This window comes from Nomia melanderi, chromosome 1 (genome assembly GCF_051020985.1).
Source record: "Nomia melanderi isolate GNS246 chromosome 1, iyNomMela1, whole genome shotgun sequence".
Taxonomy (NCBI): domain Eukaryota; kingdom Metazoa; phylum Arthropoda; class Insecta; order Hymenoptera; family Halictidae; genus Nomia; species Nomia melanderi.
In genome coordinates, this window is record NC_134999.1 from 210,427 (window position 1) to 235,130 (window position 24,704).

At 39.7% G+C, this 24,704-nt stretch overlaps 3 protein-coding genes, 1 long non-coding RNA gene, 1 other non-coding gene and 1 pseudogene across 15 annotated transcripts in view; 3 read left to right on the forward strand and 3 right to left on the reverse strand.

Annotated features, from left to right (window-relative positions):
• The first annotated feature begins 1,884 nt into the window (after positions 1–1,884).
• Positions 1,885–19,163, forward strand: LOC143174629 (lysine--tRNA ligase-like). Of its 8 annotated transcripts, XM_076368558.1 has the most exons (4): positions 10,029–10,884; positions 13,101–13,255; positions 18,155–18,408; positions 18,476–19,163. In XM_076368558.1, exons 2-4 carry the CDS (start codon positions 13,215–13,217, stop codon positions 18,502–18,504), a joined length of 324 nt encoding a protein of 107 aa, XP_076224673.1. In that variant the 5' UTR covers positions 10,029–10,884; positions 13,101–13,214; the 3' UTR covers positions 18,505–19,163. The 8 variants fall into 8 exon arrangements, with proteins under 8 accessions (XP_076224664.1, XP_076224657.1, XP_076224659.1 ...); XM_076368549.1 differs by lacking the exons at positions 18,155–18,408; positions 18,476–19,163 and adding an exon at positions 1,885–2,063 and having other exon boundaries at positions 10,802–10,884; positions 13,101–14,819; XM_076368542.1 differs by lacking the exons at positions 18,155–18,408; positions 18,476–19,163 and having other exon boundaries at positions 10,019–10,632; positions 10,802–10,884; positions 13,101–14,819.
• On the reverse strand, positions 2,084–2,263 carry LOC143176057 (U2 spliceosomal RNA; annotated as a pseudogene).
• Positions 10,197–10,388, reverse strand: LOC143176110 (U2 spliceosomal RNA). Its single transcript, XR_013000710.1, has one exon. It is a non-coding gene; the product is annotated as a U2 spliceosomal RNA (small nuclear RNA).
• On the forward strand, positions 14,819–15,457 carry LOC143174631 (lysine--tRNA ligase-like). The gene has a single exon (XM_076368611.1). The coding sequence runs from the start codon at positions 14,828–14,830 to the stop codon at positions 15,455–15,457; it is 630 nt and encodes a 209-aa protein (XP_076224726.1). The 5' UTR covers positions 14,819–14,827.
• A 148-nt stretch (positions 19,164–19,311) lies between the features above and the next one.
• On the reverse strand, positions 19,312–21,753 carry LOC143174632 (uncharacterized). 4 transcript variants are annotated; one of them, XR_012998832.1, is made up of 4 exons: positions 20,660–20,809; positions 20,152–20,511; positions 19,854–20,003; positions 19,312–19,455 (listed from the first exon to the last, which is right to left on the reverse strand). It is a non-coding gene; the product is annotated as an uncharacterized LOC143174632 (long non-coding RNA). The 4 variants fall into 4 exon arrangements; XR_012998836.1 differs by lacking the exon at positions 19,312–19,455 and adding an exon at positions 21,648–21,753 and having other exon boundaries at positions 19,798–20,003; positions 20,660–21,204; XR_012998839.1 differs by lacking the exon at positions 19,312–19,455 and adding an exon at positions 21,697–21,711 and having other exon boundaries at positions 19,798–20,003; positions 20,660–21,204.
• A 21-nt stretch (positions 21,754–21,774) lies between these two features.
• Positions 21,775–24,704, forward strand: part of LOC143174630 (uncharacterized) — a 58,020-nt gene continuing 55,090 nt past the window's right edge. Inside the window, exon 1 of the mRNA XM_076368606.1 lies at positions 21,775–21,787. The gene's annotated coding sequence lies outside the window, so the exon portion shown is untranslated. The remainder of the gene's footprint in view (positions 21,788–24,704) is intronic.

Genomic DNA, 24,704 nt, shown 5'->3' on the forward strand with positions numbered 1-24,704 from the left:
CGGGCCGGGCACTGGTGGTGGGCCCGATCGTGATCGTTAGCGTGGAAGTGCCGGACGGCGGCGTGCGATACGACGTCGTCATAGCCGTCGCCGCCGCCGTTACCAGCACCCCACGCAACGTAGTTTGTTTAGGGGCCCGCGTCTTGCCCCCCGTCGCCACCGGTCTCGTTGTCGTCGTCTTCGTCGTCGTCCTCGTTGTTGTCCCCGTTGTTGTTGCTGTTGTTGTTGCCGCTGCCGCCCTTGTGCGCCGCATCGCGCAGGTGGTGATGGCCGTCCCCGTTGGATCCCGCGCCGATGAAGGGGTGTGGGTGGGCGGGGGCGGGGGCGGCGACGTCGCGGCGCACGTCGGTTGCGGGGGCGGGGACTGGGCCGCCAAATTGGCAGCAGCTAACGCAGCAGCGCGCGGTTCTGCGGGGGCGGATGTCGCGGAACTCCCCCGACGCGAGGTGTTGCTTGGACCGGTCGCGCCCGTCACGGGAGGTGCACAAGTCCCACTCGGACTGTTCTGGTGGGCGGAACTATGTATATGGCCGTGGTGCAGCTTCACCACCTTGAGAGGGTACTTCCCGTCACCGGTGAAGCTGCACTCACGGCACTTGTATGTCACTACAACGCCCGGATGATACTTCCGGGCGTGCTTCGTCAAGTCCGAGTGGGACCTGTACACGCCACTGATCCTGATTCCGGGGACACCGAAGCAGGCAGGGCATCGGAACTCCGCCGGGAAGGGAAACTCGATTGTCAGGGCAAGATTGTTACTCCCCTCGGTAGTGCAGGAGGTGACTGTCGCACTATCACCGCGGTCCTGCATCACTCTTAAGACTAAGTCCTACGCTACGAGTGAGTCGAAAGAAGAAAGAGAGACAGAGTTGCTGTGGCAAATATTTCTAAGTGCCACAGCGAGGCGAAACGGGGAAGATAGACTAAGTGGGAATGACAGAGGAAGAGAAGAGAAAACTAAGTTAAAAGCGATAGTAGGAATACCGCCACGCGCTAACACCCTACTGACTCCGCCGGCGCTAAGTCCGGTGTCGAAGACTGCCTGGAAAAATGACAGCCTCCGACGTGGCAGTCGGTAGGGAGACTAACGGATGACGGTTGCGGAGGAGTGCAGCGATCTCGATGGAGGAAGAGCGACGGAATCGCCCACTCCACCGAGGACTGCACGGGGGTTGCACCGCAGGCGGGCCGACCTGACGTCCACTCACTAACGGGTGAGTGGAGTCAGCCTCCACGCGGGCGGTGACTGAAGGGAGAAGAAGGAGGTGGAGGCGCCACTCGACTCGGACCTCACGCGTCCCGGTCCGTTGACACACCTCAACGGATGGGAGCGATCGGAGGAGCGGGTGGACGCGTAGGGGTAAGGTAGAGGACTACCGACGATGATTCGAGCACCGCAGACGGCTGGAGACCGGCTGCGTTACCCTCCTCACTGCCGGGGGGATAGAGAGAAAAGAGAGACTCACTCGGCGCAGGAGTCCAGCGATGCAGGAGCGCTCTCCGAGGGGAATAACACCTCGCTCCTGATTCCTGATCCAGCGGTGGTAGAGGTGGATCAGGCGAGCCGTCCTTCCCGTCGGGGTTGCCGATGGCCAAGCCTGGTGGGTCGTTGCGGTGTTGGGTGACCCACGTAGAGGAAGACCAGGGTTGTCCAGGCAGGCCAGGGATGGTGGTTGGTCCTGGGTGAAGTCCTGGACCCTCGGTAGACCCTGGTCGTCCTCTCCCTCGGCTGTCCTCGGAAGCAGGATGCGTGGTGGTGCGCAGGTGGTGGTGCGCCGGTGGTCCTCCCGCGCAGGTGGGTGGCGCAGGTGTACTCCCGCGCAGGCTCGATCCGGTCCCGCGGCGAAGGCACTTATTACACTTCACCGCACAACACCTCGAGCACTGATCGTGTACAGACCTTGCCGCGCACACGCCCGATCGCAACTCGGCCCGCACTGTTGCGCAGTATCGCGACCCGTGAAGTTATAAAACTACCGCGGCGTCGGGTACTTATCGCGGAGTCAGAATACCAACAGGGACTATTTTTGGAGTCCAGCGAGCCGATCCGGCTATTAGAAAAGGTAGGGAGCTCAATTGCAGCGCAAATTGAGCCGTTTCCGGCGGCACTGCAGTGCCGGACCGACTCGCGGCGGAAGTGGAGCGAGCCCCAGCGATCCGCCTGACTCCAAAAATCAGGTTAATATTCTGACTCCGCGATGCGGAGTGTATCAGATATTAAGCTGATAAGAACAGATAAAAAGGCGTTTATTTCAAAACATGTTCCCCCGACCTTACAAAGTTCGGCCGGGGGTAGATACAATAACATTACGCCTTTATGGCGAAGGCTAATTAAAATATTAATTTTAGTTATAATAAGGGTTATCTAGAACCGCCTAGTTGCGGCCTTGGCTATAGCGTATATAGATAAATAGGCAAATAAATATAAAAATAAAGGAGTACGTTAAAATGATAAATAAATAAATAGATACATTTAGATTAAGATTAGCGAATGCAATAGAAATAACATAAATAAATAAATAAATAAATAAATAAATAAATAAATAAATAAATAAAAAGAACAACAAATAATGATAAATAGATAAAATCGAGGGATAGGTATATACAATTATGGTTGAGTATGTACCTAAATCATAATTGCTTAGTCGCTTTCGGGTCATTAGGATGCCCGAGCCTTCGCCGTAGAAACTAACGCAAAGCAGAGTAATATAACTTAAAGAAATAATATAAAAACGAGACAGAAATAAGAATAAAAGAATTAATACATAAATTAAATAGTCGCAAAATAAATTATAAAACGCAAATAAATATATACAATTCGCTAACTATTAGTGGCAATATTATAGTTAAATTGGGGCGCATGCGCGTTAGTGCAGGTTCAGGTAGATGGTAAGCAGCGTGTTGCAGCAGGCGATAGGAGTGAGCCAGGTTTAAAACCAAAATATATAAGTATTACATAAATAAATAAATAGATGAGCAAATAAATAGATAAATAATTAAGTAAATAAATAAATAAATAAATAAATAAATAGATAAATAGATAGTTAAATAAATAGACAAATGAATACATAAATAAAGAAATATATAAATAGTTAAAACAATGGACAAATAGGTGGATAAATAAATATGTACGTAGTTAAAACAATAAATAGATAAATAATAATAAATGGATAAATAAATTGGCAAACACCTGGCTGCTACGGCTGTGAAAAGATAACTGTGCCATAGTATGAAATGAATGGAAAGAGTACGAAAGTTGATAGATTAAAAAGAACCAGTGTCCCATCACTATTAAAATAAGAAAACTAAAGATTGATAAAAAGCGATTAAGTAACGTCAGAAGTCCATAAATAAAACAAAAGAAAAGTGGTAATTTAATTAAAACAAATAATAATAGATAGCATAAAAAAAAAAAAAAAAAAAAAAAAAAAAAAAAAAAAAAAAAAAAAAAAAAAAAAAAAAAAAAAAGAGCGAGGCAAGAATTAAAATAGATAGTTAAAAGATTAAGAGGGATAGTTGAAGACATTAAAAAGTGCATAAGCAAAGGTTGTTAGTTAAAATTCCATAGTTGTTAAAATAATAGAATATAGCGCACAGGCACTTGGTTAATGGCTAGGTATCAACTTTTGTACTTACCCTGTCGCTGCCTCCGTCTGCTGCTTCTCTACCTATGTCGGGGGAGTTGACCCCCGCAGTTTCTAGATGGGTCGGCCTGAATCAGGGGCCGGGACATCCTCGGCGAGTGCCTCGCGATACTGGCGAACTCCCGATACGTGCTCCACGTAGATATCCCGGCTCCACCGGACAGTCTCCGACACAATGAGCCGGCGCATCAGAGAAGCGTATCGATTACCAATACGCAGAATCTTCAGCACCGACTCATTGGCCGGATCCCACGAGCCGAGGGCACCGACGACGATCGCGGAGACCGCCACCCGATATCCGCGCCCTCCAAGAACGTCGGCCAGGGGCTTATACTTATATATCTTTCGCGCCCTGGCCTCCTCGAACGAAATATATTCGTTCTCGAAGGGCACGGTAACATCGACGATGACGATACTCCTTGAGGGCTCGTGCCTAACAACAATGTCAGGCCTAAGAGCCCCCAGATCCCCGTCGATGCCCTCGACCGTCCGGTTAACCCTTAACTCCCCTGGGAGTCGGCAGGCCTTAGCGATGCGGGAAACCACCGCATCGTGGCGAAGTTGCCAGGCCGCCGAGTGCGGACGGCAGTGGCAAAGGACGTGGGGAAGGGATTCGAGCTCCGCCCCGCATCGCCGGCAACGCTTATCACCCTCACCCCAGCGTCTTGCCCCATTAAGAGGCAAGACGTCGAGGCGAGCTCGGTGTATGAAGCGCCAATCGGCGAAGCGGGTGAAGTTGCCGCCGCGGAGGAAGTGGTTTGAAGCACCACTCCGCGACGACACCCCGAATACCTTCCCCTGGTCCTTCTTACGCTGAAGGCGTTGATGGTAGTATTCTACCACCGCCATCCGCAATCGGCGGATAATCTGGCCCCTCGCCACGGGCGGAACTATGGTCTCCCGATCGCGAGAACCCCTGAGCGTAACCGAGAGCTCAGATCTCGCCTCGCTCCACTGCCAACGCAATCCGAGCAGGTCCCGACTCCTGCGTGCCGCGTTCCGTGCCCTCGACCACAGTGAGGAAACGTCCCCCCCGTCCCTGGCGAAGTACCCCTCCAGCGAACCAGAGAGGTACTCGGCCAGGTCATTGTTCGACGGGTTGGTATGGCCGATTTTCCTGGCTACAGCCTCGCGCAGCGAGTTCCAGGCCAACTCCCTGACCACCGCATCATCCGTCGTCAAAAGACGGAACGCATGAGCGATGGTCAGGACGTCGGCCATGTCAGCAAGCGGAAGCAGTCCACATCCCCCCCTACTGGGTGGGAGGTAGACTACCTCCGCGCTGGCCCGCTGCGGGAGGTTGAGCCAGGATTTGGCCATACGTCGCACTCGCTTGTCGACTTCGACTAAGGGACGTTTCTCCACGTGGGCTCCCCGCAGGTAGAAGTCGAGGCGTGGCAGTATAAAAGCTGCCACGGTCTCGGCCTTCTGCCACGGGGCCAAGAGGGAACGGTCGACGGCCTGCAGGTCCTGAACCAGCTCGTCGATCGTCAGCAGTGGGGTTTGACGGACCTGAAACCCGGTGGGAACGCCCAGGTGTTCATAGGGCTCACCGGCTATCAGGGCGCGCATTTGCTGACCCTGGATGGTGAAGCGAGTGGCACGGATCCCGCGCGGCCCCCTGCCACGATGGTGGAGGGTCGCGCATTTTGCGGGATTAAACCGCAATCCGATGCCACTCGCCGCAGCATCCACTGCCTTTAGCAGCGTTTCCATGCCCTCCGGGGTGTCGGCGATCAACGCGAGATCGTCCGCGTACGCCAGGACACTGTGCCGATGGCCGTGCAGCGTGTAACCCGCCGAGGTTCCGGTAGCTGCGCGCAGCACCGGTTCCAGGGCGAGGTTAAACGCCACAGGGCTCATCGGACAGCCCTGGCGCACCCCGGAGAGGATGGGAACGGGGTCGGTAAACCCGTCGGCGGTCCGCACCCGCGTGGTGCAACCGTGGTACATACTCTTCAGAATATTCTGAAGAGTAGAGGGAACCCCGGCCTCCACGAAGGATTGGTAGATGGAAGTGTGGGGGACCGAGCCGAACGCGTTCGACAGGTCCAGCCACGCCACCACCACCTGACGCCCCCACCTGCGAGCGTCTGTAAGGGCTCCCTGCAGCACGAAGTTATGTTCGTAACACCCCTCGTACGGCAGGAAGCCCTTTTGCGCGGGACTTAGGCGCTTATTTTTGACCGACCACGCGACGAGACGGTCAGCCAGAACAGCGGCGAAGAGCTTCGGGGTCGTATCGGACATGGCCAGCGGTCGCCAGTTCGACAGGTCATCCCGATCGCCCTTTTTGTGCACGAGCACAGTGTTGGAAGTTTTCCAACACGAGGGGACCGACTCCAGACGAAGACATAGATTAAACAAAGAGGTCAGCAGATGTGACCCCGGATCTGCCCTTTTCAGATCATTGTAAGTTAGACCGTCGGGACCGGGCGCAGAGTTTGTCATACGCCTGATCCGACGATCTACCTCACTCACTTCGAAGAGCTTCACCAAGGCCACATTGCTGGCCTCGTCTGGAGCCTCGATGGAAGGCGGGGGAGGCCTAGCTCCCAGGTTCCCCGCCGGTGAGTACATGTTGAGGAAGTACTCGTGTACCCTGTCCTTTGGCACTTTGCAGTGCAAGGACGGGCCCATGAGCACCTCCTGAACAGCACGCCGACGGTTCTGCCTGAAGAGCCGTTGTATACGCGTAGCCTCCCTTACCTGGTCCCCCCGCGTTGGTCCACTTGCCAACACAGGACGATCGCGGTGACCGTTCGAACCGCGAGCCGCTTGGCCGCCCGACACTTCCCTAGCTCTCGCACGCTGTTGGGGCCTATCCGTCCCGCCCCCTCTCGTGGTCGGTCCCTCGACTCTGAAGCCCTGAAGGTATGCTGCGATTTCCCTCGCAACATCCTCCAGCTGCTCCAGGGAGCCAGCGTTCTGCGCCATTCCGATCAACAACTCTCTCTCCGAAGGAAACGCTTCCCCGACCAAAGGCCGGATGGCGTCCCTTCTTCGAGAGGGCTGCCCGGATGCCGCAGGACGCCTGGGCTCACGAGGTACCGAGGCACGCGAGGGTGCGGTCGGTCTGCGACTTCTCGCAGGTGCGGTCGCCTCCGTCGCGGAGGCAGGAGCACCCCTCACGGTTGCATCCACGGGGACGGGCCTCCGATTATCCCTCCCCGCGCGATTCAAAACTACCCCTTCCCGCAAGGTAGAAATGGAGCCGGGGGCACTACGGGGGACGCTCGGGAGTCGCGTGGGGCTAGCAGGTGTTACGCTACTCACCGAGGCTTCCCCGGAGCACCCTGCTCCAGGCCGATGCGCACTGTTGTGCGCAACGCTGTTGTTATTGTTGCTGCTGCTGCTGCTGCCCGGTGGCGGCCGGGCGGGGGACTTTTCCCGCGGTGGTTGGGCGGGCGGAGGCGTCGTCCTCTTCGCTGGCGGCAGCGGCTGCGCCTCCTCGTCGGACGACGAGCTGGACGACGGGATCCCGCGGTGGTGGCGTCGGCGGGATCCAGCGGCGATTCGCCACGGCTCCGGTGAAGAATCGGGGCTAACGGCTGCCCCGGCCGGCTGCGGCACCTCCACCTCTTCGATGGGTGGGAGGAGCGGGGCCGCTGGAGGTGGTGGTAGCGGCCTGGCCACCATCGCTCCTCCCACAATAGGCAGGGGGGTCATTATCGGCCCCCCGCTGCAGGTGGTGGTAACGGTGGAAGTGCATAACGTCACCATGCTCGCCGATGTTACCGGAGACGGAGCCCCCTGCTCGCCGCGGATGGTCGGCGGCGTCCTGGGGCTCCGGTGCTTCCTCGGTGGGGGGCTGCGTCTTGGTGGTGTAGGCCCGGGTGGTGAAGTGGTGGCCCGGGATGCTGGACGCAGCCCCCTTTCCGGTACGACGTCAATCGGCGAGGGAGGTGACGTAAATGACGGGGCGCCTGCTGTGACGGCGGCGTAGGATGGTGAGGCCGCCGTCCTTACCCCCGAGGGTTTCCGTTGGGCGGCCCGAGGTGGTGTGGGGCCGCTGGAGGGACTCTTTCCCTGTACCACCGCCCTTGGTGATGGTGTGTGGGCGGTGGGAGTCCCTCCTACTCTCGGGGGCGTTCTTCTGGCTCCGGTCGGAGCCGCTACCGTCCTCCGGGTGGTGGTGGTGGCAGTTCTTCTGCCCACCTCCACCGGGACTTTGGCACCCCTCATGCCCCGTGTCACCCGCCTTTGGGTGGTGGTGGGCGGGGTCCTAACGGGCGGGGTTCTTGCGGGAGGGGTGCCAGTCGACCCCCTGGTAGCGGGGGCCGCTCTTCTGCCCGGTGGGGTGGGCCTCGTTGCGGTAGCGGCTAAGGGACCGGAGCCTCTTCTCGTAGCAGGCGCCCTTGCAGCCGGCGGCGATGTCCTTGGGGCAGCCGACCCCGATCGCCGCGGCGGGCTGCCGCTCTTCTGGACCGGTGGCGTCCCCTTAGGTCTGGGGTAGGTTGGTTGGTGGGGGGGCGGGGGCGCGGGCCGGGCGCTGGTGGTGGGCCCAATCGTTATTGTTAACGTGGGAGTGCCGGACGGCGGCGTGCGATACGACGTCGTCATAGCCGTCGCCGCCGCCGTTACCAGCACCCCACGCAACGTAGTTTGTTTAGGGGCCCGCGCCTTGCCCCCCGGCGCCACCGGTCTCGTGGTCGTCGTCTTCGTCGTCGTCCTCGTTGTTGTCCCCGTTGTTGTTGCTGCTGTTATTGCCGCTGCCGCCCTTGTGCGCCGCATCGCGCAGGTGGTGATGGCCGTCCCCGTAGAATCCCTCGCCGATGAAGGGGTGTGGGTGGGCGGGGGCGGGGGCGGCGACGTCGCGGCGCACGTCGTTTGCGGGGGCGGGGACTGGGCCGCCAAATTGGCAGCAGCTAACGCAGCAGCGCGCGGTTCTGCGGGGGCGGATGTCGCGGAACTCCCCCGACGCGAGGTGTTGCTTGGACCGGTCGCACCTGTCACGGGAGGTGCACAAGTCCCACTCGGACTGTTCTGGTGGGCGGAACTATGTATATGGCCGTGGTGCAGCTTCACCACCTTGAGAGGGTACTTCCCGTCACCGGTGAAGCTGCACTCACGGCACTTGTATGTCACTACAACGCCCGGATGATACTTCCGGGCGTGCTTCGTCAAGTCCGAGTGGGACCTGTACACGCCACTGATCCTGATCCCGGGGACACCGAAGCAGGCAGGGCATCGGAACTCCGCCGGGAAGGGAAACTCTATCACCAGGGCAAGATTGTTACTCCCCTCGGTAGTGCAGGAGGTGATCGTCGCACTATCACCGCGGTCCTGCATCGCTCTTAAGACTAAGTCCTACGCTACGAGTGAGTCGAAAGAAGAAAGAGACAGAGTGGCTGTGGCAAGTATTTCTAAGTGCCACAGCGAGGCGAAACGGGGAAGATAGACTAAGTGGGAATGACAGAGGATGAGAAGAGAAAACTAAGTTAAAAGCGACAGAAGGAATACCGCCACGCGCTAACACCCTACTGACTCCGCCGGCGCTAAGTCCGGTGTCGAAGACTGCCTGGAAAAATGACAGCCTCCGACGTGGCAGTCGGTAGGGAGACTAACGGATGACGGTTGCGGAGGAGTGCAGCGATCTCGATGGAGGAAGAGCGACGGAATCGCCCACTCCACCGAGGACTGCACGGGGGTTGCACCGCAGGCGGGCCGACCTGACGTCCACTCACTAACGGGTGAGTGGAGTCAGCCTCCACGCGGGCGGTGACTGAAGGGAGAAGAAGGAGTTGGAGGCGCCACTCGACTCGGACCTCACGCGTCCCTGTCCGTTGACACACCTCAACGGATGGGAGCGATCGGAGGAGCGGGTGGACGCGTAGGGGTAAGGTAGAGGACTACCGACGATGATTCGAGCACCGCAGACGGCTGGAGACCGGCTGCGTTACCCTCCTCACTGCCGGGGGGATAGAAAGAAAAGAGAGACTCACTCGGCGCAGGAGTCCAGCGATGCAGGAGCGCTCTCCGAGGGGAATAACACCTCGCTCCTGATTCCTGATCCAGCGGTGGTAGAGGTGGATCAGGCGAGCCGTCCTTCCCGTCGGGGTTGCCGATGGCCAAGTCCTGGTGGGTCGTTGCGGTGTTGGGTGACCCACGTAGAGGAAGACCAGGGTGTCCAGGCAGGCCAGGGATGGTGGTTGGTCCTGGGTGAAGTCCTGGACCCTCGGTAGACCCTGGTCGTCCTCTCCCTCGGCTGTCCTCGGAAGCAGGATGCGTGGATGGCGCAGGTGGAGGTGCGCCGGTGGTCCTCCCGCGCAGGTGGGCGGCGCAGGTGTACTCCCGCGCAGGCTCGATCCGGTCCCGCGGCGAAGGCACTTTTACACACTTCACCGCACAACACCTCGAGCACTGATCGTGTACAGACCTTGCCGCGCACACGCCCGATCGCAACTCGGCCCGCACTGTTGCGCAGTACCGCGGCGGGTGATTTTACCGCGATTTCGGGTACTTCGCGGAGTCAGAATAGTAACAGGGACTATTTTTGGAGTCCAGCGAGCCGATCCGGCTATTAGAAAAGGTAGGGAGCTCAATTGCAGCGCAAATTGAGCCGTTTCCGGCGGCACTGCAGTGCCGGACCGACTCGCGGCGGAAGTGGAGCGAGCCCCAGCGATCCGCCTGACTCCAAAAATCAGGTTAATATTCTGACTCCGCGATGCGGAGTGTATCAGATATTAAGCTGATAAGAACAGATACTACACTTTGATCTTAGCCATAAGGCCGAGAAGCGATGGTGTTGTTAAAATCTAAACGCTTTATAACGATTCAGTGTATAAAATTGACTAGCGAGAAAACCGCTTTCGATTTGGACATCTGGCGGTCACAGTATGGCAGCAATGTGGTCGGTAGCCTTGACGAATGGCGGCCGTACACTAACCGTATTGTACGAGACATTCATCGTGTGTTTAATAATTTCATTTTTAACCAAATAAAAAGTGCACCTTCTGTAAATGATTGATGTAACAGTAAACAAAACGTGTGTTATACGGTTTACTTCTTTCAATTTTTGACCTAACCTTACGACAATGATTTTATGTCTTATTATTTACTTAATAATTCTTTATTTTATTTGACCGTCGTTCCTACATTAGTAAACAGTGTATTGTTTCTGCAAATATTGATTTTTCTGTATTTATTTATTTTAGAAGCTGGTGTTGTGAAATATAAAATATCAATACATTGACTGGTTGTCAAAAAAAAGACAATGTTCACTACATCTTTAAGATAGGTAAGAATTAAAAAGAATTGGATGTAGACAATATTTATTATATCATAAGTAATACGGTTCAAAAGATTTATATGTATCACTCGTTAGCTGTATTCAGTTTCTACTCGATACAAAAAGTAAGGTAAAATAATGCAATAGTCTACATTGATTTTTCAAATTTCCCTGTAAATACATATTCAAATAAATATTATAAAATGTATTTTGCTTTACTATTATGACTGTAACTTTATCTATCAAGTATGTTATATGTATAAAACAATATATCTACAGTATAACCCTTATTCTGTTCCAAGACGTTTAATGTCAGTTACATAAACAAACGCTGCAAAATATTGAAATAATACTTTTTTTTATACATTAACTAATTTAAGAAGGATGTGTTATATATTTTTCGCTGAGTATTCATGTGTAAAATTATGGTATAATTATTTATTTAAGTGGCAGTTCCATTTAATTGGATAATCATGTCAGAATAGTTATTGTAGTTGTATATGTGTAATATTTCAGACAGTAAAGGATATTATAATACATGTACCTATCTATATATAAAACGAAACTGTCCAGTTTAAATGTTACTTATACTGATAATCAAGGTCAAAGTGTAACAACTACAGCTTATATTTTACCAGCAGTTATTTCAAAAACATTATCAATTTTAAATGATTATAAAATTAATGATCACTTTTTAATGTTAGCAAGTTGATATAATTATACAATTCCAGTAATTTATCAAGTTAAAGGAATAATTGAAAATAATTTGGATAATTCGAATGTTTATACTAATCTTGATGATTTACGAACATCTATTGGATTAGTTGATACAACTAGACATTGACCAATATCAGATTCTTTTAATCATTGATTATCTAAGGAAAGCAATATTTTTCCATTAAACTATATAAATATTTTACAACGATCTGCAGAATATAGCAAAGAACAAATATCAGCAAAAAATTTAGAACTTATTAATAAAATACCTTTTATTAATGATTTAGTTAAAAGATTATTAATTGAAATATTTGATGGAATTAGAACAATTATAAATATTACAAAAGTTTTAATATTATTTGCTGTAGCTTTTGTATTAGTAATTATTGTTAATATGATTTTAGATAATAATTTATTAATTATTGCAATGATGAAATCTTTGGGTTATCGTGTAAATGAAATTAACAGACTGATTATTGGCTCCTATATTGTTGCTTTATTACTTGCTTTTATTTTAGGAACTATTATTTCTTATGTTGTGTGAAATATTATTACTTTAATTATTGCAACTAAAGCGGGTGTTGTTTTTAATGTGGCTGCTAATCTAGTTACAATTTTGTCTTGCTTTGGAATGGTATTTTTAATAATGGTTATTGGTTATGGTGTTGGTTTATATTTAATTAAATATAAACCAGTAATGGCTTTATTACAAGGAAGTTAAAATATTTTTTTAAGCATTTATGTATAAATAAGGTGAAGTAATTGATAAAATGAATGTGTTATTTATAAAAGTATGGAATTAAAAGGAGAAATGATTATGAAAAAAGATAATAATGAAATTAAAAAAGATGATAAAGATATTGGAAGTGAACAAGTAACCAAAAATAAATTAAAATCTAGTTTTTCAAAGAAATCAGTATCTAAAAGTGAAAATACAAAAACACCACCAGTAATTCATAAATCTCATGATAAACCAGAATCAAAGGAAGAAATAGAAGCTAATAAGGCGAAACTACAAGCTTTTAAAGAAAATCAAAAAGCAATTAAAAAATTAACAAAAACTCATTCAAAAGAAATTTTAGCAGGTAAAATTATATCAATGACTAATAATACACCTGATACTAAAAGTAATGTTATTGAATTATTTGATGTTAAAAAATCTTATTTAACTGGAGATTTAGAATATGAAGTATTAAAAGGAGTTAATTTAAAAATTAAATTAGGTGATTTTGTTGTTATATTAGGACCATCGGGAAGTGGTAAGACAACATTATTAAATATTATTTCAGGATTAGGTAAACCTAATACTGGTGATGTTTTTGTGGCAGGATATAATTTATCTTTATTAAAGGATAGTCATTTAACTAAATTTAGACAAGATAATGTTGGTTTTATTTTTCAACAATACAATTTATTAACTAATTTAACTGCTCGTGAAAATGCTGAAGTTGGTGAAAATCTTGCTAAAAATAAAAATAAAAATATGAGTATTGATGATATTTTTCAAGTTATTAAAATGGATGAAGATATGAATAAGTTTCCAAGTCAATTATCTGGTGGTCAACAACAAAGAGTTTCAATTGGTAGAGCACTAGCAAAAAATCCTACAATTTTATTTTGTGATGAACCAACAGGAGCACTTGATGAAGAAATGGGACGTAAGGTATTAGAAATTTTGTTAGATGTTAATCGTGAATATAAAACATCAATTATTATGGTTACTCATAATCCCTACTTCCAATATGTTGCAAATACTGTTATTAATGTTAAAAATGGTAAAATTATTAGTATAAAGAATAATGAAAAACCAATGAAACCAAATGAAATAAATTGAAGTTAATATCATTAATTTAGTTACTAAATTAACAAACTTGTTAATAGCAAAAATAACTTAAATAACAATGGATTTGACTTTTATCAAATACTAAGTCAGAAAATGTAATGAAATGAATAGGTATGAAAAAAATTTTATCATCTAAAGATAAGTAAAAGTAATATTTAGAAAGAAAAATATTTAATAAATTAATTATTATTTTGTTAAATGTGTATTAGTATAAATATTTAAATTAATTTTTAACCCTTATAAATATAAGGGTTTTATTATAAAATTCAAAATTAATTGTTCACAGTAGAATTTGGTATTGAAAATTGATATCATTATGTATAAACCTAAACAATTTTATTTAATTTAATTTTTTATTTTAAATACTTATTTTAAATACAAAGGATGAAAACAATGAAAGAAACTAAACTTGAAATTAATGGGCGTATTTTAACAGAACAAGAAGCATTAAGATATCAGAAAATACAAGATTTACATAAACAAAATTATGATATTTATGGGCGTAATTGAGATAGAAATTATAATTGTGAAACTTTAAATAGCGATTTTAAAAATAAAAATAAAGAAGAGTTAGCAAAATTTGTTGTTAGTTTATCTAATGAACAAATTAAAATGGCGGGCAGATTAATGACAAAGAGAGAAATGGGAAAGGGATCAATCTTTGCTCATTTACAAGATCAGACAGGTAAATTTCAAATTTACTTAAAGCCAGAATATGTTAGTCAAAAAAAATTTGAATTATTTGTAGAATATGCAGATTTAGGAGATTTTTTTAGTATTAAAGGTAAAGTTATGAGAACCAATAAAGGAGAATTAACAGTTCAAGTTTATGATATTGTAATGTTATCGAAAGCACTTAGACCTCTACCAGATAAATTTCATGGTTTAACAGACATTGAAGAACGTTATCGACAAAGATATGTAGATTTAATTATGAATCAAGAAACTAAAAAAACTTTTTTACAGCATACACAAATTATTAATGAATTAAGAAATTTTTTAAATAATAAAGGTTATTTAGTGGTTGAAACACCTATTTTACAAGAAGTCTATGGTGCTGCTGCTGCTAAACCTTTTATTACTCATCATAATACATTAAAAACTGATTTATATTTACGAATTGCTACTGAATTACATTTAAAAAGATTAATAGTTGGTGGCTTTGAAAAAGTTTATGAAATTGGTAGATTATTTTGTAATGAAGGTATGAGTAAAAAGCATAATCCTGAATTTACAACTATTGAAATTTATGTTGCCTATCAAGATATGAAATATATGATGGAGTTAACAGAATCTTGTATAAAACATTTAATTACTACAGTGCATAATAAATTAACATTAGAATATGAAGAAAATATATTAAATTTTGAAAAATCATGAACAAAAATTAGTATGATTGATTCAATCAAAAAAGCTATGATGAAAGATAAAGAATTTACTAAAGTTTTCCAAGAAATTAGTGATATGATTTTAAAATATCATAATATTGAAGATGATAATATTAGAAATATTGAGAAAAATAAAGTATTTAAACTTATATTAAAACTTGCAAAAAGTTATAAACTTCATATTCCAGATCATTATAATAGTACTGGTCATATTATTAATTTATTTTTTGAATCTTTTGTTGAAGAAACTTTAATTCGACCTACTTTTATTTTGGATTATCCAATTGAAATTTCACCACTTGCCAAATTAAATAAAAATAGTAAAGAATTTACTGATCGTTTTGAATTATTTATTGCTGGTAGAGAATATGCAAATGCATATTCAGAGTTAAATGATTCTTTACAACAATATAACCGTTTTGAAGAACAAGTAAAAGAAAAAAATGAAGGTAATGATGAAGCTGCAATTATGGATTTAGACTTTGTTGAAGCGTTGGAATATGGTATGCCACCAACAGGTGGATTAGGAATTGGTATTGATCGTCTAGTTATGTTAATAACTGGTCAAAATAGTATTAAAGATGTATTATTATTTCCGCATATGAAACCTAGAACTGAAAAATATTTTTTTTGATAAATTACTATTATGTAAACATATAATAGTAATTTATCTTTTTTAAATACTATATTAATTAATTAGTTATAATAAAAATATTCCTTTAGAATAAGGATTGTTTTAGTGTTATAAACATAAAAGAGTAAAAATATAAGTTTTTAAACCCATTGTTTTTTTTTAAATTTAGGAGAATAAGATTTATGCCTTGATTTAATGAATTAATAAAAAAATTTAGAGATTACCCTCTTAATGATGAGAATTTAGATGAAGTTGTTGCAACTTTTGAGAAATTTTTTAAAGATTACAAACAACATGATGAAAAAGATAATTTTTTTTCTAATTCAGAAGATATTGATTTTGAAAGTCCAACCACATCAGCAGAACTAATTCAATTAAAACAAAATAAAAAAAACGATTTAGATAAATTAATTGATGATCTAGTAAATGATTTAAAATATAATTTTTTTTCTGATTTTTGAGAAAAAAACGACAATTTAAAATTAATTAAAGAATTAAATTTCTTCTTAATAGAAATGGATAATAAAATTAGAGAACAAAATGAAAAATTATTATCTTTGGAAAAAAATAAATCATTAATTGAACAAAATAAAATTAAGGAAATTAATCAAAATAGTAGTGTAGTTACTGATATCAAAGATTATTCTATTTTTTTTTATTTTTTAAGTGAAACGGTAAGTAACGATATTATTTTTTTAAAAAAATAAATTTAAATATTTTTGAAAATAAAAAAAACTTTTTAAGAGAAACACGAGAATTAAAAATAAAAATTGATAAAGAAATTCGCAGACTATATCAAAAAAATGAAGAATTAGAAAATAAAAATGAGAAAATTTTTGAAAAACTTTTTAAAGAAGACATTATGACTAAATTAATTTTAGCTTTTTGAGCATACAGAATGAAAAATAATGAAAATAGATATAATATGAATAATTTAGAGGATAAAATTGCAGAAAATAAATTTGATAAAGCTTTTTCATTAATAGGTGACATATATATAAGATATATTAATAAAATTATTAAAAACGAAGAAAAAATATACAATGATATATTTCAAAAATATAATGATGGAGAAAAAGAGTTGATACATGAACAAGAAAAAATCATTAAAACTAAAGATGAAGTGAAAGAAAGTATAAAATTAGTTAAAAATAAATTAGAAGAACAAAAGAAAGAAATTATAAGATGTCAAAAAGAAATAGAGGAAAAAAGAAAGCAAGTTGCAAATTTAGAAAAACGAAAGAAAAGTATAAAAAGTAAAAAAATTACCTATTTGCAGGATTTAGAAGAAAATAAAAATAATCTTGAAAATCAAATATTTTTTAATAAAAATACTTTAGATGATAAAGGAATAAAAAAACAATACTTAAATGAAATGGACGCAATGATTAAAAAAAATAATAGTGAAATTAATAAAAAGAGTAATGATATTTCAGAGTTAGAAGATAATATTGCAAGAGATGATACTGAGTTAAAAATTAATAATAAAAAATTTTAAAAAATAGAAGAAAAAATTAATAAACTTAAAATATCTTTTGAACAAAATAAATATATGATGATGTCTAAACTTAAAAAAATAAGAAAAAAAATGAATTGATAATATTAGTAAAGATCAAAAAAATTTTATTAATTTTTTAAAAGAAATTAACAAATTAGAAAATATAGAATTTATTAAAAATATTGAAAATATTTGAAAAAAAGAAAAAGATAGTATTAAGAAACTTAATAAAGATTTTAATGTTGAAAATAATTTACAAAATATAAAAGAAGGAAATAAAGAAATAGAAGATAAATTTAAAGATGATTTCAAAATTTTAGAAAATGATTTTAAATTAAAAGAGGAAGAAATAATAAAAAACGCAATTGAAGCAAAGAAAGAAAAATTTCAAGAATCTTTAAGACTAATTAACCAATCAAAATTGGTAAATAGAGAAACACAAACAGAAATGAATCAAGAAAATGAGAAGCCTAGTTGACAAGAACAAAAAATTGAAGAACAAAAGAAAACTATTGAAAAATTAGAATTTCAAATGAATGATTTAGAAAAAAAATGAATTTCAATAAAAGAAATACATGAAGATGAAGTAAAAGATTTATCTACAGTATTAGAAAATGTTAAAATTTTTTTTACAGTGGAAAATAAAAAAAGTATTGAAAACTGTGATAAGTTAAAAGATGATTTAAATAAAAAAAACTCAAAAAAAGAAGAACAAAAAATTCAAAATAAATTAAATGAAGAAGAAATAAAATTAACAGTTTTAAATGAAATATGGAAATTAATAAGTACTGAAATTCCAGAGTTACAACAGCCCTCATCAGAAGAGTCAAAAGATGTAAGTAAACAAAAATGAAGTAATATGAATGTAATAGAATCTCAATTATCTTCAGAAGCAAAAACAGAAGTAGCAAATACAATTTAAAACAAACTAATTTAAAGAAGTAGATTTGCAAAACGATAATCAGTGGTAAAAATATATCATTTTTAATTACTCTTTTGAAAAGAATAATTTTTATTAAAATATTAAAATATTAAAGTAGACATTAATATATTAATTTCAAAAAGTGTAATTCTACTTATATAAATTTCCTTTTGCTTTTTATAAAAAAATAAGTTACAATCTTTAGTGAATATTTAATTATTATTTAGTTTAAGGAGAATTACAATCAAATGCGTAAATTGATAACTTTATTTTCAAGTACTATTGTGGCTTGTGGTACTGGAGATGGTGCAAAAATTCAAATTAACTTTGGAAACAAACCATCAGAAAAAGATGGTGATCCTTTAGTTGATTATGTTTCTAATAAATACTATCAATATGACACTAAACTTTTATACCAACCACTTACTGCATTTATGCAATTAGCGTCAGATAAAATTAGAATTGATCGTAATGAATTAGAAAATACAGATGCTGCTAAGGATTTTTATAATAGTGATGCATATAAATCAGGTAATTATGAGAGTATTAATTATAATATTAATGATAACACAGGCAAGGTAATTAATGAACCATTTAGTTTTGAAGATGCAGGGGGAAGTCTTTTAGTTTTTGGTTTAACTGATAATGATATATCTAAACAACAATATTATGGTTATTGATATATTACCTATGAAACAGCAACAAAAGCGGAAAATCCTTCAAAAGATGATAAAACTAGTATTGTTTCACCAAAAATTACTGATTTTAAAAATAATAAAAATAAACCCATTACTAAAAAAGGTTGAACTCATTTATTCCTTACAATGAAGGATTCAAAGTTAAATAAGATTTTTAAAATTGATTTTAATATTCAAATTGATGTAAATTTTAGTTTATATGTTGATAAAAATAAAAAGGAAATAGTTGTTATTGATACAAGTACTATTTCTAAAGCTTTGGGTGATGTTGATTTTCGTCATCCAGAAAAGGTAATTCATGAAAGAATAAATAACATGATTTTTTCAGAATTATAATGATAAATATTAAAATTGTTTGTATTGGTCAATTGTCACAAATATATTGAAAATTAGCCGCCAAAGATTATTTAGAACGAATTAAAAAACGAACCAATATTGAAACAAAAAATATTATGGAATCTAAATTAAGTTCAATTTCTACTAATATTAAAATTGAAACTAATAAAATTAATGAATATATATTAAAAAATAATGATTATCAATGATTTTTACTAGATTTATCAGGGCAATTAGTAAGCAGCGAACAATTATCACAAATGATTAGTAAAAATCAAGCTTATCAACAAAGTAAAATTGGTTTTATTATTGGTAGTAGTAATGGCGTAGCACAAATATTAAAAGATAATACTAATTTAATTAAAATTTCTTTTGTTTAACCTTTAACGTTTAACCTTAATCCGTTCACCATTTTCCTATCTCAAAGAGTTGTTTGTATTTTGTACATGACTTTGCTTTATGTGGAAAATTTCAAGTAGCATTTGTATATACTGGTATGCTCTTGTTGTCATTTCCATACTTTCGGATATGTTCTCTTTCTACCCTGTAAATATTGGTAAGTATGTGTAATTGGTATACTTTGTAACTTCATTGTTTTCAGAGTTATATGGCACAGGCCTTTCGCAATTTACTCTTTTTTGTTTGAACAGCTACTAAAAATTGTTACTTGTTAACTCTCTATCATTGTCACTCTTGTTATTTATTGTTCTATTCAATTTGTTTAATCAAAATAAAATATCGACTGTTTTATATCTATTGTCTCTAGAGACTGTAAGGTGCAGATGGTACGAAACGGATTTAAAAAGTTGTTTTGCTAGACACATACAGCACATTAATAAAGTGCATATGCCAAAATGTTTAGTTTTTATACAAAAATACTAAAAACTATAATACAAAATATTAATTCTTTATTCTATAAACATGTACAGAGTAACCATTCACCTTTATCCATATGCAATTTTCTATTACTACATTACGGTTAAATAATAAGAATTCCAATGTTCTTTATTACAATTGGCCTTTCTTAATTTTATTGTAACATCTTCAGACGGCTTGAAAACTGAAGATAAAGATTCCAGAATTATATACAATCTGAAAAAGAGTGCTTTAAAGAGGATTCCATATAGATGTTTATAAAACTTAGAATAAAATAATTATAAAAAAGGTCCTCTGACTTTTTTAACATACCTCGTACATGCTTGAAAATTAGTTTTTCTTGTTTATAAATGAAGTTGCTTACCATTTTGTATTTGTTCATTATATTCATATATTCCTCGGAAATGTAATCCAACCGTTTATGGTCAACCATTTTATCTCCTTGTGTATACTGTATTTTATTTTCAATGATTTTTTAATGCCTAGTTCCTCTACTTTCACTACCGCTGTCATACAATTTTTATATTTAGTCCATCCATATTAAATATTATCCCAGAATTAATTAATTATTTTACCAAGATAAAATTTGCTGACACAGGTGGTATGTAAAAAAACATTGAAAATACCTACATTTCTATTTTCTTCTATCATTTTGACTTTCAACTTGATATTACATTTTGTTTCTCATCAAAATTATCTATTATTCTCCATCAAATTTTTTCATCTATCAAAATATTGATGTGATGAATCATCTGACATGTCCACGAATATTAATTCATAATTCATATGTAACTAATACTTTCTATGCCTTTCTCTTTTATCTGGTATACATTAAATGAATATTAAACTTTATTTTTGATTGCCATACTTGCCTGCCCACCTTTATGACTCTTCATTTTTAAAGTTGCTTTGTAATTGGTGATATCCTCCTAATCCTAATTGATTACGTTTATTTCTCTTATAAAAGCATTGTTTCACCAAGTCGTTAGTTCTTTGACATATAAAGCTGATTTTATTCCTATTGCATTTCCTATTATTTCCCTGTAGTGTTTTACATGCTTTTCGATCTTGTCAGGCATTTGTCTTATTCTGTGTTCTGTCACTTTTTTTCTATCTTATACTACTTTTTCCTTCCAATAGAATTTGTTTGTGCTTCTCATATCATATATTTTTCTGCTTTTTTAAGACTTATAATCTTTTCTGGTCGGGAATTTATTTTGTGCACCACATGGTATCCAATTTCTTTTTAACATGATCCAACAATGCATTTTTATATGGCTGTGGTTCTGGTTACGGTCAGAAATATTTTGATGCTTTCATTAGTTTCCATTTTTACATTTTTTAATCTGAATACTATATTTATCTTTCTAGTTTGTGCATAGTTTTAGTACCAACTATATTTTTAAGTGTTCCAAACCTTCAATTAAGAATGTATAAAAATCATGTATGTACTTGAGTTTAAAGAGAATGGGAATAACATATTGCAGACAAATTTTATTGTAGCATCAAATAAATAAAACGAAATATATTAAGAAATATGATTTTTTATTGTTGCATAATGTTATGTTGTCACAACACGCGGGAGGAATACTGCCGAAAAAGAGGGTGGAATCTTCTTCGGATCCAGAGGAAAACCAAAGTTGTCTAAATTTTGTGTTGTATTGAGGTAGACGATAGCGAGTCGAAGGTGGAAAAACATGATAGAGGTTTAAATTTGATGTTGACGGTTGCGTGGTTAGGATAATTCTACTCTTCTTTTCAGCTGATTTCACACCACGTTCGCACTAGCATTCTTGGCATTATGCCACGTTCACACCTGCCTTCTTACACTATTGACAAACTAACTTTGGATGCTAGTACCTTGACAACGGTTTATACCTTCCCCCTCCTGACATGTAGTATTTCATACCTTGTAACTCAGTTTAGTGAGTTGTATACGCCCTATCATTTGTGCGCAATAATTTAGAAACACCCTGTATATGGACACGTGATGATAAGAGGTATCAATGCAACTTAAACAAATTCATATTAGTGGAACATCTTCAAGTTTCATTTATTATATGTATATACTCATAGTACACAGATTATTTAGTGCAAAATTCAAAATAATATTTACATTTTTGTAGAAGTAAACGATACTAAACACAAAAATCAACAGTTTGTCGATGGACAAAAATACGTGGAATCATACTAACATTTGTTAGAAATTAAATAAGTAGTAAGATTAATATTTTATTAAGTTCAGTTCAAGTTATATATTAATTTTTCGATCTATTTTTCATTGACGCTTTTGAACGTTACATGTAAGCATCTGAAAAAACTGTTTTATTGTTCTATTTATTCAGTGAAACCCTCACATCTAATAAATCTCATAAATTCTCAATGGGGTTGAAGTTGGGACTTCATCTCTCCTTCGAATCCTTCAAAGATTGCTTGATTTTTCTTCACAGTACGTTCTGAATCGTATTCTTCTGTTGCAGTAGAGTATGATTTTTGGGATGATTCCTTCATGAAAAGTGAAAGTAATGTGATTGTATTTGTTGTAGTTGATCTTAATTCTTCGATCTACCAGCCATTTTTCCATCAAGCTTATGTGATCTTTTAATATTTCAACTACTACTTGTGGACCTTCGCATGTTGCTAATATTCTGGTGTTGCTGCGAATGTATGTGTGGTATTTGGTATTGTTGGGATATCTGCTGTGTATAAAGTGTAAAGCACTGGACTCAATACACTTTCTTGTGGTACTCCAGTCTTTATTGCTTGAACATTTAAGTTCTAATCTTTTATTTTTACGTAAAATGTTCTATTATTAAGGTAGGATTTTAATAATTGGTAAAATGCGTCTGGAAATTGCTATTCTATTATTTTTAATAACTGTCGTGCCAAACATTACCGAACGCTTTCTCTACGCCAGAAAAAAAACATGTGCAGTGTTACACTCGGGGCGTATTCGTAAATAAACAGGCGACGAAGATGCGTCCTAAAGTATAATTTACAATCACGCAGCTAGCACAGAGAGAGAGAGTGAGAGAGAGAGGGGGGGGACGTTTCCCGAAATCTCCTTAATTTTTACGGCCTCCATACCTGGGTCATAAAACACCCGGTGACCGCATGCGACGCAACAGCTACTTGCGACTTACCATCATAAATCACTACAACGACGAGACAAGACGAAACTAGACTTCGACAATTTCCCACCTCAAGAAGTAAAATAAACACACCCATGACCAATAACAAAATACAGCTTTTCTCCACGTAAAACTGCAACTGACTAATACGAAAAAACCCGAGGTTACATAAACTGAAACGCGACGAGGACCAGCAGAACGCTACGAGACGACTAAACGTTAAAGATCCAATCATTCCATCAGTATTTGTACCAACAAAGTTCAATTTGTATAAAATAAAGTAATAGTCATTATCTCTCGCCTTGTCATCTTCCTTCGATCGGGACAAGAACCTTTCCGTAAGTTGTGGCAATGTAACATGCAGTATTTCTGACTGTCAAGAGCAGACATAATTTTATTAATTAGCCTGTATACCTGCTCTGTTGCGGCGTGCTTTTCTCTGAACTCAAAGTAGTGGTCTGGTATTAGTTATTTACTGTTGATTATTTCCATAATTCTGATTTAAGTAATGTAAATATTTTTTCAAACATATTAAATAATATTAGCAGAAGAGAGATGGGTCTGCACGAGGAAGACTCGTTGGGAAGCACTGCACTCTGAGTATGGTGTTGTAAATTATTGTTATTATTCTAATGTTCTAAGTTCTTTAATGATTCTTCCATTGATTAAGTCAAATCCCGGAGTATTATTAATTGTTATTGTTGAGATCATTTGTTTTATTTTTCTGCTTGTAGTGTTGAGTATTGTATTGTTTTGTCCCTCGTTATCAGTGTTATAATTTGTTGTCATTATTGTTGTTACTTTCATTGTTACACTGTTTGGTTGGAATGTTTGATGAAGGTTTTCTGCAAATGTTAAAGCTTGTTCGAAAGAAGTTTTCTTATTGCTAGTGTCGGTACTATTAGTTTTCTTAATCTTTTCGTTGCCTCCTACAGTGAGTAGTTATTGTCTTTGTTTGGTGTATCCGAAATCTATTGCTGTTCCATACTGCTATTTTGATTGAATTATTGTGAAAAGTTCCATCATGAAAATTCTTTGTTGAATTTGTGTTGTTAGCATGTTGGTTATGAGTTCTGTATTTTTTGAACTGGGTATTTGAGTAAGTGCCGGATGTTTGATGTGGTTATTGTGTATTGCATTTAGCAGTTTCCTGTGTATAGGACCTGTTGCTTATATACTGAAACTGATTGTGATTATAGGAGGGAGTTAGTGTTGAACTGAATACTGCAATGTGTGGTAGGTGATTTTTATTTCTTGCGGCTGAGGATTTTTCTGTCCTTTCCCTCAGAGTAAGAAACAGTTTTCGTGGTAACTCCTTTCTTATTATACTGCTCTTGTAACTTGCAGGATGATTCCCTTCGCAATTTCTGCAATTTACATTCTATATTACCTTGCTACACAGACGTATTAGGTGATTCTTAAATTGTCTCATAGTTGGCAGCCAGGGTCTTTTGATAAAATTTCTAGTGGAAGAGAAAATTGTCCCTTGGAATCATGAATTTTGTAAATTTCCTTGGTGTGGTTGGAAATTTGTGCTCTACGTATTGAACCATTTGGTGAGTGGTCACCAACTCCAGGGCAAATTGTGTTGTTGTTGGGTCAGTACAGGAAAGCCACACTATTATTCACTCCAAGCGAAAAAGTTGCAGATAAAGTAGGAGTGGGAGTAAGGTCCATCTGTAATGAGAAGAAGGGCTTTTTTTGCTGTTTTTTATACTAACTTACTGACACTTTGCTACGTACATTGCTTCAATTATGGGAAAACAAATTTAACTTGAATTCCATG

Bases quoted from the DNA above. Each gene is read 5' to 3' on its own strand.
- LOC143174629 (XM_076368549.1), top strand. From the start codon at position 14,048: ATGGCGGGCAGATTAATGACAAAGAGAGAAATGGGAAAGGGATCAATC.
- LOC143174631 (XM_076368611.1), top strand. From the start codon at position 14,828: ATGATTGATTCAATCAAAAAAGCTATGATGAAAGATAAAGAATTTACT.